At 35.5% G+C, this 13619-nt stretch overlaps 1 protein-coding gene across 1 annotated transcript; it reads right to left on the bottom strand.

The window, feature by feature from the left end:
• Positions 1-77: 77 nt before the first annotated feature.
• LOC131949252 (iron-sulfur protein NUBPL) lies at positions 78-7198 on the bottom strand. The gene is made up of 10 exons (XM_059311063.1): positions 6827-7198; positions 5513-5651; positions 4805-4839; positions 4170-4260; positions 3751-3790; positions 3049-3139; positions 2654-2747; positions 1634-1840; positions 1119-1201; positions 78-793 (listed from the first exon to the last, which is right to left on the bottom strand). Exons 1-10 carry the CDS (start codon positions 6986-6988, stop codon positions 719-721), a joined length of 1017 nt encoding a protein of 338 aa, XP_059167046.1. The 5' UTR covers positions 6989-7198; the 3' UTR covers positions 78-718.
• Between the last annotated feature and the right edge of the window lie 6421 nt (positions 7199-13619).

Below are 13619 nucleotides of genomic sequence, written 5' to 3' on the forward strand. Positions count from 1 at the left end.
ACTTGGGATTCAATTTGTTTTGACATGCCTAATTTTTTGTTTTTACAAAAACTAAAAGAAATATCCAAAACAGTTTAAAATGTAAGTGCTCCAAACTGTTATCTAACTTAAGGATTGTAAATTCATGATTCTTTGGCTGTGATATGTAAAAAGTTTTTAATAGTAAACATTCACCAACACTACTATTCATTCTGACTTGTTTAATTTTCTACTGGGCTTTTTTTTATACTTCGCATTATACAAAGAATACATCATCATTTCTCATATAACTTTTATGTGACAATTTTGAAACGTATAAGGTTTTTAATTTTTATCGGTTTATAACTTATTTATCTTTACTTTTATGACTGTTATGTTAATAGCCAAAACTCATCTTGCAATAAAGATGCTTGAATATCCTTGATCCAGTGTCACTTTGTGGAGAGCACAATATTTTAAGCAGCTTTATGTAAAACAAACATCTATGAAGGTAACATCAACTATGTACACAGTATAAAAGTATTAAATGGTAACATCTGTGGCATTTTCTTGTCAGTTCTAAAGAACAATTGGTGGGCTTCAAAAAGCTATGTATACAATCTTTGTGGTTACATTTGAATCATATAATAAATTTTTTTATCAAAGGTTAATTTTGAAATATCTGAATGATTTATTTACAAATAAATATTTCCACTTTTGTACAAGCATTTTTACATCAACCATGGCAAGGCAACAAGTATTATCTCAATGATGTCTGATCTTGTATAGGTAGTTTTTTTATCACTTTCTCTGCTATTGACTTGAATACCTCAGTCTGGAGGAGAAAAATTTAACATAAATTAAAGGTTTACACCCACTAACTAATGCAGCTAAAAATAGAAACAGATTTGCAGCTGTTTGTCAGTATTTGATGCTAAAAATTCTTGATCTACAACTGTTTACAGCTTTATTTATATTCAATTTCCTCTAGGTTTACCTAGACTTCAAATTTCACAATATTACACATTTTGACCTGATAACTATCTACAATAGATATTAACTTTAATGCTAAGTTTGTCAAAGTTTTAATCAGGGCTGTATAGCTCTCAAGGGTTAAAACTTTTACTGCTAATATAAAAATGTCTTATAAAAGTACTTACAACTGGACTAGATGGCTGGGCTATCACTATTGGATGACCAGAGTCAGACAGTCTACAAATTGAGCCATTCAAAGGGACAGCACCTTTAAAGAAATCAAAATTTATAAATATTTTAGATTGAACTAATGGTACTTTAGGTATTTTAAACAAGAAATTATTGTTTTGAGTAAAGAGAATTTATTTTTTATCCATAAGAAGAAGTTAATTGTTAAAAAAATATCACCTATTTGAACAAAATGACATCTGCTAATTCATGTTATATAAGTTTCAAGATAAAAATCCATTAAGATAGAGTAAAGTCCTAACTTTAAAACATCTTTATGAAAAACGTCCTAGAATTTAAAAATATCACCCAAAAACTCTGTCAATTTTGCCTGTTAGTTGATGCGCATAAAAGTTGTTGCTATTCTGTTACAGTTATAATGTGGCAAAAAACACTTTGGTAATATTGGTGAATGAAAAAACTAGTGCTGTACATTTTAAAACAATAAATATAAATTATCTACATAACAAACCAAGAATTTCAAGTCCCATTTCTCGAGCAATTTGATGTCCACCATTTTCTCCAAAAATGTGTTCATGGTGATTGCAGTTAGGGCAGATAAAGACACTCATGTTCTCTATGATTCCAAGGTTGGGGATCTTTACTTGTTGGAACATGTCTAAAGCTCGGCGAGCATCCAACAGTGCCAGGTCTTGTGGAGTTGTAACTACTATAGAACCTGCACATAACATTAGAACATACAGTTGTTGTAACTACTATAGACCCTGCTCATAACATTAGAACATACAGTTGTAACTACTATAGAACCTGCACATAACATTAGAACATACAGAACTACTATAGAACCTGCCCATAACATTAGAACATACAGAACTACTATAGAAACTGCACATAACATTAGAACATACAGTTGTAACTACTATAGAACCTGCATATAACATTAGAACATACAGTTGTAACTACTATAGAACCTGCACATAACATTAGAACATACAGAACTACTATAGAACCTGCACATAACATTAGAACATACAGAACTACTATAGAACCTGCACATAACATTAGAACATACAGTTGTAACTACTATAGAACCTGCACATAACATTAGAACATACAGAACTACTATAGAACCTGCACATAACATTAGAACATACAGTTGTAACTACTATAGAACCTGCACATAACATTAGAACATACAGAACTACTATAGAACCTGCACATAACATTAGAACATACAGAACTACTATAGAACCTGCACATAACATTAGAACATACAGTTGTAACTACTATAGAACCTGCACATAACATTAGAACATACAGAACTACTATAGAACCTGCACATAACATTAGAACATACAGTTGTAACTACTATATAACCTGCACATAACATTCATCATAAAAATGATGTCTCTACTAAATTAACTGTTGCTGGTCATTTTAAAAGAAAAAAGTTTAAACAGATTTAATTACAGCTGAAGCTAATTAGATTAAAACATTCCATTAGATTTTAAAAATATAAAACTGTGCTTACCTGAGACGGGAATATTTTGAGATATGGACAGCTGGACATCTCCTGTACCTGGAGGCATATCTACAACTAGGTAATCTAAGGGGCCCCACAGCACCTACATTATCAATTGAAAAATGTAACAAATAATAAAAAGTGCAAACTCCTAGTTATTAAAAATCTTCTTTCTCATTTCCAAAATAATATCTTCTTTCAAATCTATCTAATTAGCACAAAAACAATTTACCCTTGTGTTAAAGGATTATATGGTTATATTATAAATATTTTGTTTGTAAGGTAGGCAAGTCTAGGGTACATATTGAGTGGGATGAATGAAAAAACTGATAGTCTGTCTAAATCTCCATAATATATCTAAACACATACATATTAAAGCATGCGAATTTCAATGTGAGCATTACCTCTCGTAAAAGCTTTTGGATGGCTGACATGACCATGAGGCCTCTCCAGACAATGGCTGATTTTTCATCAACTAGAAAACCCATTGACATGCTGTGGGATCAAGTTTCAAGAAATTACATTTCTTCTTTGTTATGAATTGCAATTAAGTATCATCACAACATGTTTATGTGGCACATTGGCCCTTGACTCACGATTTCAGCCTGCTTTTCTTTTTGGATTTGCTTTCACAGCATTTTTCCATCCAAGAACAAATTACAAAGCAGCAGTTGTTTGAGTTTTCTCTCCTAGATGAGTTACTGTCCCCAGCTATGGAGCCTCATCTGCCCGGGGGTTCAAACTTAAGACTTAGAGACTTATTGGTATTGCAAAAACCATGAGCTTGACCAACCCGACCACACCGACCCCTATAAATTACAATTAAATATAGTCAAGTTTCCGAAACCGGTCATTTTGCAATTCATGATGGGAATCTTTATTTAACATTTAATTCTCACACTAATATGTAGCTTACCATTTAACATTTAATTCTCACACTAATATGTAGCTTACCATTTAACATTTACCTCTCCCACTACTATGTAACTTACCATTTAACATTTACCTCTCCCACTACTATGTAGCTTACCATTTAGCATTTATCTCTCCCACTACTATGTAGCTTACTATTTAACATTTAATTCTCACACAACTATGTAACTTACCATTTAACACCATAATTCATCAGTGGTATCATCAAGTTTTCTGAGGAATTTGATAAAAAAGAAAGGAATATTAAAATAGTGCAGTGTAAGAAAATTTTAAGTACTGTAAATTATTAGCCTAAGACACCATTGATTACAGATCTTGGACACAAAAATATGTTACAGAGAAAGTACTGTGCATACAACAAGCTGTGATAGTAGTTTGATGTTTTGCTTAACTTGTCCTTATAGTCTGGGTCTTACAGTCTGTCTGCCTCATGTCCTGTCAGCTTTTTTCTGTCACCTGTTTTCCCATTGGCCTTTTGTCATGCCTGACTTTTGTCCATGTCAGCTTCCTGTCCTGATCCCCTTTTAATTGTTGATACACAGACATCTAATGGTTACTGATGCCTATAAATAAAAATCCAGTAAAAACTTACGGTGATTGAGCTCAGGTTGTCCAGATAAATTCATTAGTGTTGGGATAGATGGTCCATAAACATCAGCATCCAAAATTCCAATTTTTAAGTTCTAAATAGAAAGCAGCTAAAATAAATTGCATCTTAATTATGTTTTTCATGGAACATTATTTTAAACTATGTTTCCATCTTTTAGAATAGTATGCAATTTAACTTTACCTAATTTTACATTTCAACAATTTTACTTTAAAAGAATCCTAACAACATAACATACCAAACATTTGTATAGTAAATTTAGCAAAACATTACCAAAAACACACAGGAGTAACTATTACTGACAAGAAATGTTTTAACATTTCTTCATTGCATTCTTAAATGCTTTATTTGCCCATCTGATTTAATTTAGATATGTTTGGTAAAATGATTTTCTATGTCATATTTTTAAAGAACTCATAAGTCTGTCCCATTCAAATTGGATAAATTTCTAATACTTAGAGATGTAAGCATTTTAAATCTACTAATAATACACATTTTTAAACATACAGGTTAAAAAACTTCAAGCCCTTTTTTTTAATCACCATTTGAATTTTTCTAGCAACTTTGGAATATTTTAATTCCTAAGTTTGTTAAATCATTTACATCTGAATACAACTTACTTGATTACTACTTGCTAGTGCTAAGGCCAAGTTTACTGAGGAAAGAGGATTTTGATTATATTGTTAACAAAAGATTTAATGTATTTTATCTGTCTCTTCACGCAAATCTAGTCATTTTTTTAGTAATCACATGAAGCACATTTTACCAGCATATCTTGTACTTATAATCACTTTTCCCATTTGTGCCAGACGCATGGAACAGACGAAGTGGAATGCATCTGTTTCAATTACCTCTGCGTTAGGGGGATAATATGGTCAGCACTATGCCCAGCTGCCTATGTTTCCCTAACATGTGCGAGGTACCCATTAAAGCTAGGTGGACTCAGAAATGTCCTAAAGATTTGAGCTTGGGATCCAAACTCAAGACTTTAGTGTCAGCAGTAGTGAGCTCTACTATTTGACCCTGCCGTCCCACATATTACACATATGAATATGTTAATGAAATATCTAAGGAATTCATTGCTTCTCCCCACCCCAAAGTAGTGTTTCAGGCATCTTTCTCAGGGGGTGGGGAGGACTTGGAGAAAGAACCACCCCAGAAATGTCAAATGTCATTGACGTCTCTCACTGCCCACCTTGGCATAATGTCTTAAAGAAGCCCTGCCCCTAAACATGTCTTATTATTTTTTTGTTTGATTGACCAGTTGGCTGCTGTAAAGATATGGATATAGTTGGGAAATGTATTAAACAAAGTTAATCACAATACACCTGCTGTGGTAGACTTTCCAACACCTCCTTTCCCTGAAGCCACTAATATGACATGTGTAACTCCTGCTATAGGTAACTTTTTAGGTAAGCCTTGAGCTTTCCTGTTGGCCAAATCCTGAGGTGAAGCTGGTTTGATGCCCTGCAAAAAAAACAGTTAAACAGAGTACACAATTAAGCATCAGGTCTATGTAAATACAAGGCTAAGTGGTTAAGGCTATTAGTTTAATTTAGTCAGAAACCCTTATAATAGCATTTTGTTTAGCAGTGGAGAGGAACGGAAATGACTAGATTAAATTCAATTTTTCCATAAGGCAGGCAAAAAGAGGGTACACTTTGGGATGAATGAAAACACTGCTAGATTTACTAAATCTAAATTATTATTTTAATGTGGGACTGTAAAGAAATGGATGCTCTTCCATTCTAAACAAGAAAATTTGCATTTTTTGGGCTTTAATTAAGAAAAGCATGGTTTTCAGTTCAATTTTGAGCTTGCAACCCGCAAAATTATTATAAATGCTTTTTATATTTCTTTTATTTTTCACTTATTAGTAATTTGTTTTAAACTAAGTTGACACAACATGCAACTAGGAATATTTTCTTTAAAGTAGGATCAGTAGCTTGCAATCCCTAAAAGATGTCCCTACTAAGTCGTGGTTAACTTGCCTTGAAAAAACAGTTCACCATCGTCAGCTGTTCGAGCAATAGCTTATACTTTATCTTATTATTGAATTAAAACTTTTCAGTAATAAATGAAGACTAGCGATGTTTCCAACAGATGCAACCATGCTCATTTACTATAGCAGCTATCTTGTTTATTTATTTTTATTGTAAACTTATAGCGCGAGATTCAGGGGGAAGCCACTCTAACTTACAGATGGCCGCTTTTTATATAGCAAATACAGCTCGCAAACACAACTGTTTAAAGTTAATTTCTTGCCTATATTGAATATTGATATATTTAACCATTGATTTAGGTTTATTATTCATTTATCTATAATACTTGACACAAATATATCACAATATCAATATATTTCTATTAATTATAGCCTGACAATGCAGTAACTTTTTCATACATTACTATTACTAGCCGCGGGCGATTTTACGTACCTAAAACGATAGATAACCCTATTATACTATACTACTAACTATATAGTATAAGGCCTAATAAAACTAATATTTAAATATAGTTATATATAGTTAAATATACTTTTAATATAGGGCCTAGGCCTAATAAATTATAAATAGATCTAGATTAGTCTGAGAATCTTAGACTCTATTCCTCTAAGATTAGTAATAGATTGAAAGTTGACTTACAAACGGGTTGGAATGTGATGAAAAACGAGATATTAAACCAGGTCCATAGGAAAAAAGGTACGAGTACCTGGTGATTTGTGTAGTGTTTTTAATTGTCTTCACGCGAAAAAATAGTGGTGTTTTCTTTAGGGAAACAACTTGACCGAACAACAACCGAAACATTGTTACAACTTTTCTCAGTAATTAAAGATCTAGATCTAGATCTAGAGCTAAAATTGGAAGTTTAGTTGTTATTAATATTTGTGAATAGAAAATTTTCTATAGATCTAGTCTAGATCTAGTTTGTTTTCATTAACAACAATTATTATTGTTGATACAAATTAATAACATTGCTTTTTAAAACATTGCGACAAATCTGTGTTGAGAGTAGCAGTTCTTGGTTAGGGTTTTCCCAATTTTTTTTTCCTCTAGTCACTAGTCACCAAAAATCACGGGTGTGAGGAAATTGCGAGACGCGAAAAGCGAAATGGCGAGGCGGGAAAATGCGAAAACGGCTCGAAAACGGTCGGTCACGTGACTTTTTGTCTCGCATTTTACCACAACCCGATACTTACGCTGGGTGGTGTTGAAATGCGAAGATTTCTGCGAAAAATTTACCGCACCCGATTTTCAGTGTTATTTGGTCCAGACTTCAAAGACGTTTCGTTTACATTGTTAAAACTTCCGATTTTTCCGTCGCTACTGATGATGTGTCGACTTAGAATACCACCTTATTCGAAACCGACGGAAATACCGCCGACGATAGATCAACTTCTGTCTTTTGTGTGGAACGCCGAGGCCGCCTGATTTACCGTCTTTGAAGATCACCGTGCCCGGATCCGCTGCCGCCGCAAACATATTTTCTATTGTTGCATAGAAATTTTGTATTATAGCCGCCGCCTACGATTTTTTCCTAGCTTTTTTTGCCATATAAATATAAGCACAAGGAAATGCCTACATCATTTGGATACAAGTATTCTGGAGGTAAGAACTACTTACTGTGTGTTTTCTCTTCCAATGTTCCTTTACACTAATTTATATTAGATTTTATATCACGGTTGTGACTTTTCCGAATTTTCCCATAAATGTTATATTATTATTTATTAATTAATTGTAAATATTTATAAAAATTTATTATTTATTATTTCCATAAACAAGTCAGAAAAAATAACCTCAAATTAAGTATGCGATTATTGCCCTATGTGAAGGTGAGGACTAGATTAACCCTCCCTTATGTGTTGCTTATTCCTAAGCTTTTATGAACTCTCAATGCCCCCAGTTTTTTTCTCTTACTTGCTGTTTGAAGGGAAAAATAAAAGTGACGTCACCGATATTATCAGTTGTTCGTTCTATGTCGTAAGCTATGGGCCTACTTCAAATATTTTTAAAACCAATTTGAACTTATCTGAATTTTTTGGTTTTCGTGTTATTTGGGGTCTTCCATAAATCACGTCACACTCGTATGGGGGGGGGGAGAGAGGAAGGGGGTCTGTAATTTTATGACGATGTGTGAAGAGGGGGAGGAGGGGGGTTAGACGTTGTGAAGTCACACTATAAAAAAGAAATGTTGGAAAAAGAATTTTAGACGTTTTTTCGCGTTTTAGAAAACTGTTTTAATAAATTGTAATATAAATTGATTAAAATACTCTATTTTGACCGAAATTAAACAAGATTTTTGGGAAAATATCGATGTTTAAAAAAAATTCAACTGCAATTTTGAGAGGGGTTGTCGGCTGAGGTGTCATTTTAGTGGGGGGATGGGGGTCTGGATTTGTGTGATGTGTGTTCATCTGTATAGGGAGGAGCATATCGTCATTCCACCTGCAGTTTACCCCGATGACATAGTTGAAAGAATTCGAGAGAATTTACAAGAAGCAGTTTTAGTTACTGCACCCTTAGGGAAGGACTGTTGGCCTGTTTGCTCAACTGTTGCCCTAAGGGCACAATTCGTGATTGACAATGAACTGATAAGTTTAAATACTAAACTTGGTGTATTCACCATTAAAGGGCCAACAGACCCCAGGGTGGTCACCCTTTTTCCAAGGGAAACATGCTCCTGTCCGGCCGTCGGTAACTGCTATCACTCACATCGTGGCGGCCAGACAGGCAGTTGGATTATCGGCAGTTAGCAACAAGAAATCAATAAATCTAACACAACTAAGAAGAGCTGCAAGGAAGCGACAAGATAAAACTTCAGGACGTAAATGTTCACGCCCCGCTGACGTTGATCCGGCTGGTGACAACAATGAACAAGACATTGCCAAAATTACAGAAATGATAAAAAATACAAATTATAAAAAAAGGAAATCAAATGTTGTGCGTGCGGATGATGATGATGAGAACATGGGTGTCAGTGTTGTGTGTGGGATGAACGAGGAGGCCAACCGTGATGAGAATGTGACACGTTGTGAATGTGGATTGGAAGAAGTAGCTAAAGAAAATGTATAAATGGGAGTCTAATGAACTGGGTTAGATGTACTATGTGTGAAAGATGGTGTGACGAGGTGTGTTTGAGTAGTGCTAGGACTGTTTCAGAAGATTTTGTTTGTAAATTTTGTTTGTAATTAAAATTACTTAATAAAAAAAATAAAATGCACTTTTTAGAATTGTTTATACTTTTACACTTTTTGCAAGTACAAAAATCCATAAATACATGTTGCACAGCAACGATGTTAGGATTTACATATAGATAGATCTAGATATAGATCGATCTATCTTCTTAGTATCTATCTATCTACCTTTTTTTTTTCGCAAAAGGTGTCTCGCTGTTTACCCTTGATTCCGCAGGTATGTCTCGCATTATCTTCTCGCATTTTCCCGCCTCGCCATTTCGGTTTTCGCGTCTCGCAATTTCCAAACACCAAAAAATCACCAAAACCATTTATTAGGATTAGATCTATTCTAGATCTAGATCAAGACATTGCGACTTGTTTTTATTAAAATTATAAAATCATAACCGTATTATTTCGAATGAAAGCCACAGATTTGAGCAAGTGACGAAGAATCTAACTAGATTCTAGAGATGTACATAAAATCAATAATAATACTAATAGCAGTTGTAGTTATATTTTATATTTATTCGCTTAAGACATTTAATTACAAAACACATCGCTTCAAAAGTCCCCCCCCCCCCCCTTCCTCCCCTGCCCCCAGGAGAATGTGGAACTTAATAATAAAAATTTAGAACAATATCCCGTAGTCTTGGATTTGTATTTTTTGACAGTCTACACTACAGTTTAAAAAATAAACAATCAGCGGTTAGCGTTAGACCGATTATTTAGACGTTTTTTTTTTAAATGTCAAAATCTCTTACAGAGTCACGGGTGTTTACTAATAACGTTTGATTGGGGAAAAGTTTTTAAAATGTGATATCCCTTTAAATACTGTTCAAGTGTTCAAGTGTTCATGTATTTCTATCTTTGGACGAGCATAATCTTTGGAATCAGTCAGCCCTGATGACTTTGACGCACGATCAACAGCCAGTGTTTCTTCCAGACTTTTTAGCGCAATTTCCATTCTGGAGAATTGCGTTTATTGACTCGTCTTTTCTGGGAATAGATGGATGGATGTGTGTCCGCAGCTTTAAGTCGTATCTCCTCCTCAACGAAGCAATATCGAGGACTAGTTCCAAAAGCAATTATGTTAAGCAAGTTACGAGGATGAACATAGGCTATAAAAATTCCGGGTTTCTTTCATGAATTTCCCGGAAAAGCCAAAACGCGTCATCACGTTCAATAGCTGCGCCATCACGTTCAATGGCTGCGACGTCACGTTCGGTAGCTGGGCGCGCAATAGTTTTTTAGTCATGTTACTCTATTGTAAATAAAACATGTAAAATACTGAAAATTTTTTAATAAAAAACGTTTTAATAACTAACCAATGGTTTTACTAACCCTGCTCTTGATTTACGCTACGACAGAGCTATTTTTAGATAACACAAGGAAATTACGCTAAAATTGTCACTAGACTTTTTTTAATTACTTGTTTCTCTTTTTCTCCGGGGGTGCACTTGAAATTTTCGGGGGAGGGGGGGGGGGCTGACAACAATTTTCGGGGGGGGGGGGGGGGCGGACACTGTCAAAAGTATATATTTTCTATCTAAATTCCATTTCGTTCGGGGGGCAGTAGACTTTCTTCGCCCCCCCCCCCCCCGAAGCGATGCCTGGAAGAAACTCTGTCAACAGCACACGTATGTCGCAGACAGAATGCAGCGTAACCACGTAGCTTAAGATTTGTATTGAGTGTCGATAGACAAACGGGGATTTCACCTGGAGTCTCTGTTGGTGTATTCATTTAGGCCAGGATAGGCAAAACGACCAACGTTATTATCCAGCCCTATTCAAAGGCATTTTTACTTTCAGAAAGCTGACAATGAGCGCCAAGCTTTCTATCTTATGACAGATGTAAAAAAGACAAAACCATTATATTGAAAAATAAATGCTTTCACAAGATGTTCAGATCTGCAGTCAGTAAGACAAACACTGAGTTCCAAAGATAGTAGAAATGTGCCCCTCGCCCAATAAAAGAGAACGATGGAATTCAGAGGCGTAGCGAGGGGTGGGGGGACATTTGTCCCTGGGCGCCGACCTTAGGGGGGTGCAAATCGAAAGTTTGATGACGGGGGGGGGGATGCAAATGAAAAGTTCGAGGGGGAGGGGTGCGAATCGAAAGTTTGAGGAGGGGGGTGCAAATGAAATGTTCGAGGGGGGGGGGTGCAAATCGAAAGTTTGTCCCCAGGCGCCGGGAGGGGTCGCTACGCCTCTGATGGAATTACCAGGATAAAACAGCTGTGACAGATTCAGATATCTGAGTTTGGTCACACATACCAGAAGAATAGAATTCAACAAAACAGAAAACAATCTAGATCTATATTACAACTTTTTAAATTCAGTTTTATGCAAAATTGTGACGTTTTACTTTTGAAACCCCTTAATTTGGATCGCCACTAAAGTGCGACTCCAGGTATGAGACGTGTTTTACATACGACTCTAATAAAACAAAATATTCTTAACATTTCCTTTCTCCTTTCACTTAGCCTACCTGCCGTGTTTTCGTTGTGTTGGACAGCCTATGCATAATTAATTAAGGCACGGTACTGTAAAGCTAAAAAAAATTAGCCTACTGAACCACTGATATAATTATAGTTGTAGTTAGGTTTATCGTGTATATATATATATATATATATATATATATATATATATATATATATATATATATTATATAGGCCTATGTTTGTATTACTATATAAAGGCCACACACATTAAAGGTAAACTATATTATACACTAGCGTGCCCGTCCACACGCGTTGCCGCGGGGCTTGAAGAAAGTCTGAGGATATCCCGGGGTAAATAGCAACCTACCGGGGCGTCGGCGAACGCGCCTGATTCAGTTTAGTGACCGACTGTATCAATAGTCTAACGCACTTTTCAAAACGGAAGTAGGCGCCATATTCGCTCACTGGATAACCCAAATTGCACCTGTGAGAAATTGAAATTTTTCCCCTCAGAAATCTCCTCAGGAGTATTTTCAACAACTTTCCAAAGTTTTGCCGTCAATATTGTAGAATGCTCCTTAAAACTAACGTAGGCGCCATAGTGTGCCTGCTGACGCGCCTGATTATGTTTAGTGAGCGACTATTACGTCCCATCTTATCCATTGTCTATCAGACTGCTTAGAACGAACGTAGAATGCCCAGGATGCCAAATCGCACTCTGCAGGGGCGCCGTAGGACACGCCTGCGTGTCTTCAGTGTATAGCCTTTGTTTAAACGAACGTAGGCGCCATAGTACTCACATGGGAGCCCAGGACGCATCGGGTCACGCAATAGCCGGGGCGCCGGCTGCATCTGTTGAAGTTTTAACGCTGAATATCGTAGTACTCCTTACCCGCAATGCAGGACGCCCAATTTACGGATATCAAGTTCTACGATTGCGGATCTGGACAGTGTTTCTTGTCTACCCCCCCCCCCTCCTCGACAATTTCAAGTGCTCCCCCGGAGAAAAAAGTCTGGAAGAAACACTGGCTCTGGAACTCTTGACTCCATACCGTGTATTGACAAAAATGCACCATCGAGTCGCCGCCCATAATATTTTTTTTCCGCAGAAACCCAACGATTCATGGCGATCGGATGAATGGTGTCAAACCGCAATCGACTTTTATTTTTTATATACCGTATATAGATGAGAATCGAATCGCACCCTGCCGGATCGCCACCCCTGCGAATATGAAAAAAAACATTTTCGCAAATACATCCCCAGAAGTATTCTCAACAACTTCCCAAAGTTTTATGGCGATGTGATGAAAGGTGTAGTTTTATGCATAAAAGACAGACACACAGAGACATACATTGCTTATATATATATATATATATATATATATATATATATATATATATATATATATATATATATATATATATATATATATATATATAACTAAGCCACCCTAGTCCTATGATGACATGTCGATAGTACAGTCTAGTATGTGTAGTCTATGATATGCAATGAATGTAGGTGTGGCCTAATTTTATAAATAGTCTAGGCAGTGTTTGTTATCTAACAATTTAACTAGTATTATAACTATAGTACTCAAATATGTGGACAGTCCCTTACCTAAAGGCTAAAGGGATTGATGTCAAAACTCGAAGTACGTTGCTTTTAATTAATGTTTTAAAATTAGAATAGAATTTTTTTAAATTATTTAATAAAAATAATAACTCTAGCATTAGTAATTGTCAAGTTCGGTATTTAGAGAGACATTAATTCCAAGAGGAGATAATGAGTCTGTTTATAGTTGATACCACCATGAAAACAGG

This window comes from Physella acuta, unplaced genomic scaffold (genome assembly GCF_028476545.2).
Source record: "Physella acuta isolate Inbredline_101_S28 unplaced genomic scaffold, ASM2847654v3 ptg000680l, whole genome shotgun sequence".
NCBI lineage: Eukaryota > Metazoa > Mollusca > Gastropoda > Physidae > Physella > Physella acuta.

What these genes read in the sequence shown, in the direction of transcription:
- LOC131949252 (XM_059311063.1), bottom strand. Translation starts at nt 6,988, where the DNA reads ATGTTTCGGTTGTTGTTCGGTCAAGTTGTTTCCCTAAAGAAAACACCA. An exon ending in CATCACATTCCAACCCGTTT is followed by an intron (nt 5,652 to 6,826) that starts GTAAGTCAACTT and finishes TTTTTTTTGCAG; the next exon opens with GGCATCAAACCAGCTTCACC. An exon ending in TCAAAATATTCCCGTCTCAG is followed by an intron (nt 1,841 to 2,653) that starts GTAAGCACAGTT and finishes TGTTATGTGCAG; the next exon opens with GTTCTATAGTAGTTACAACT.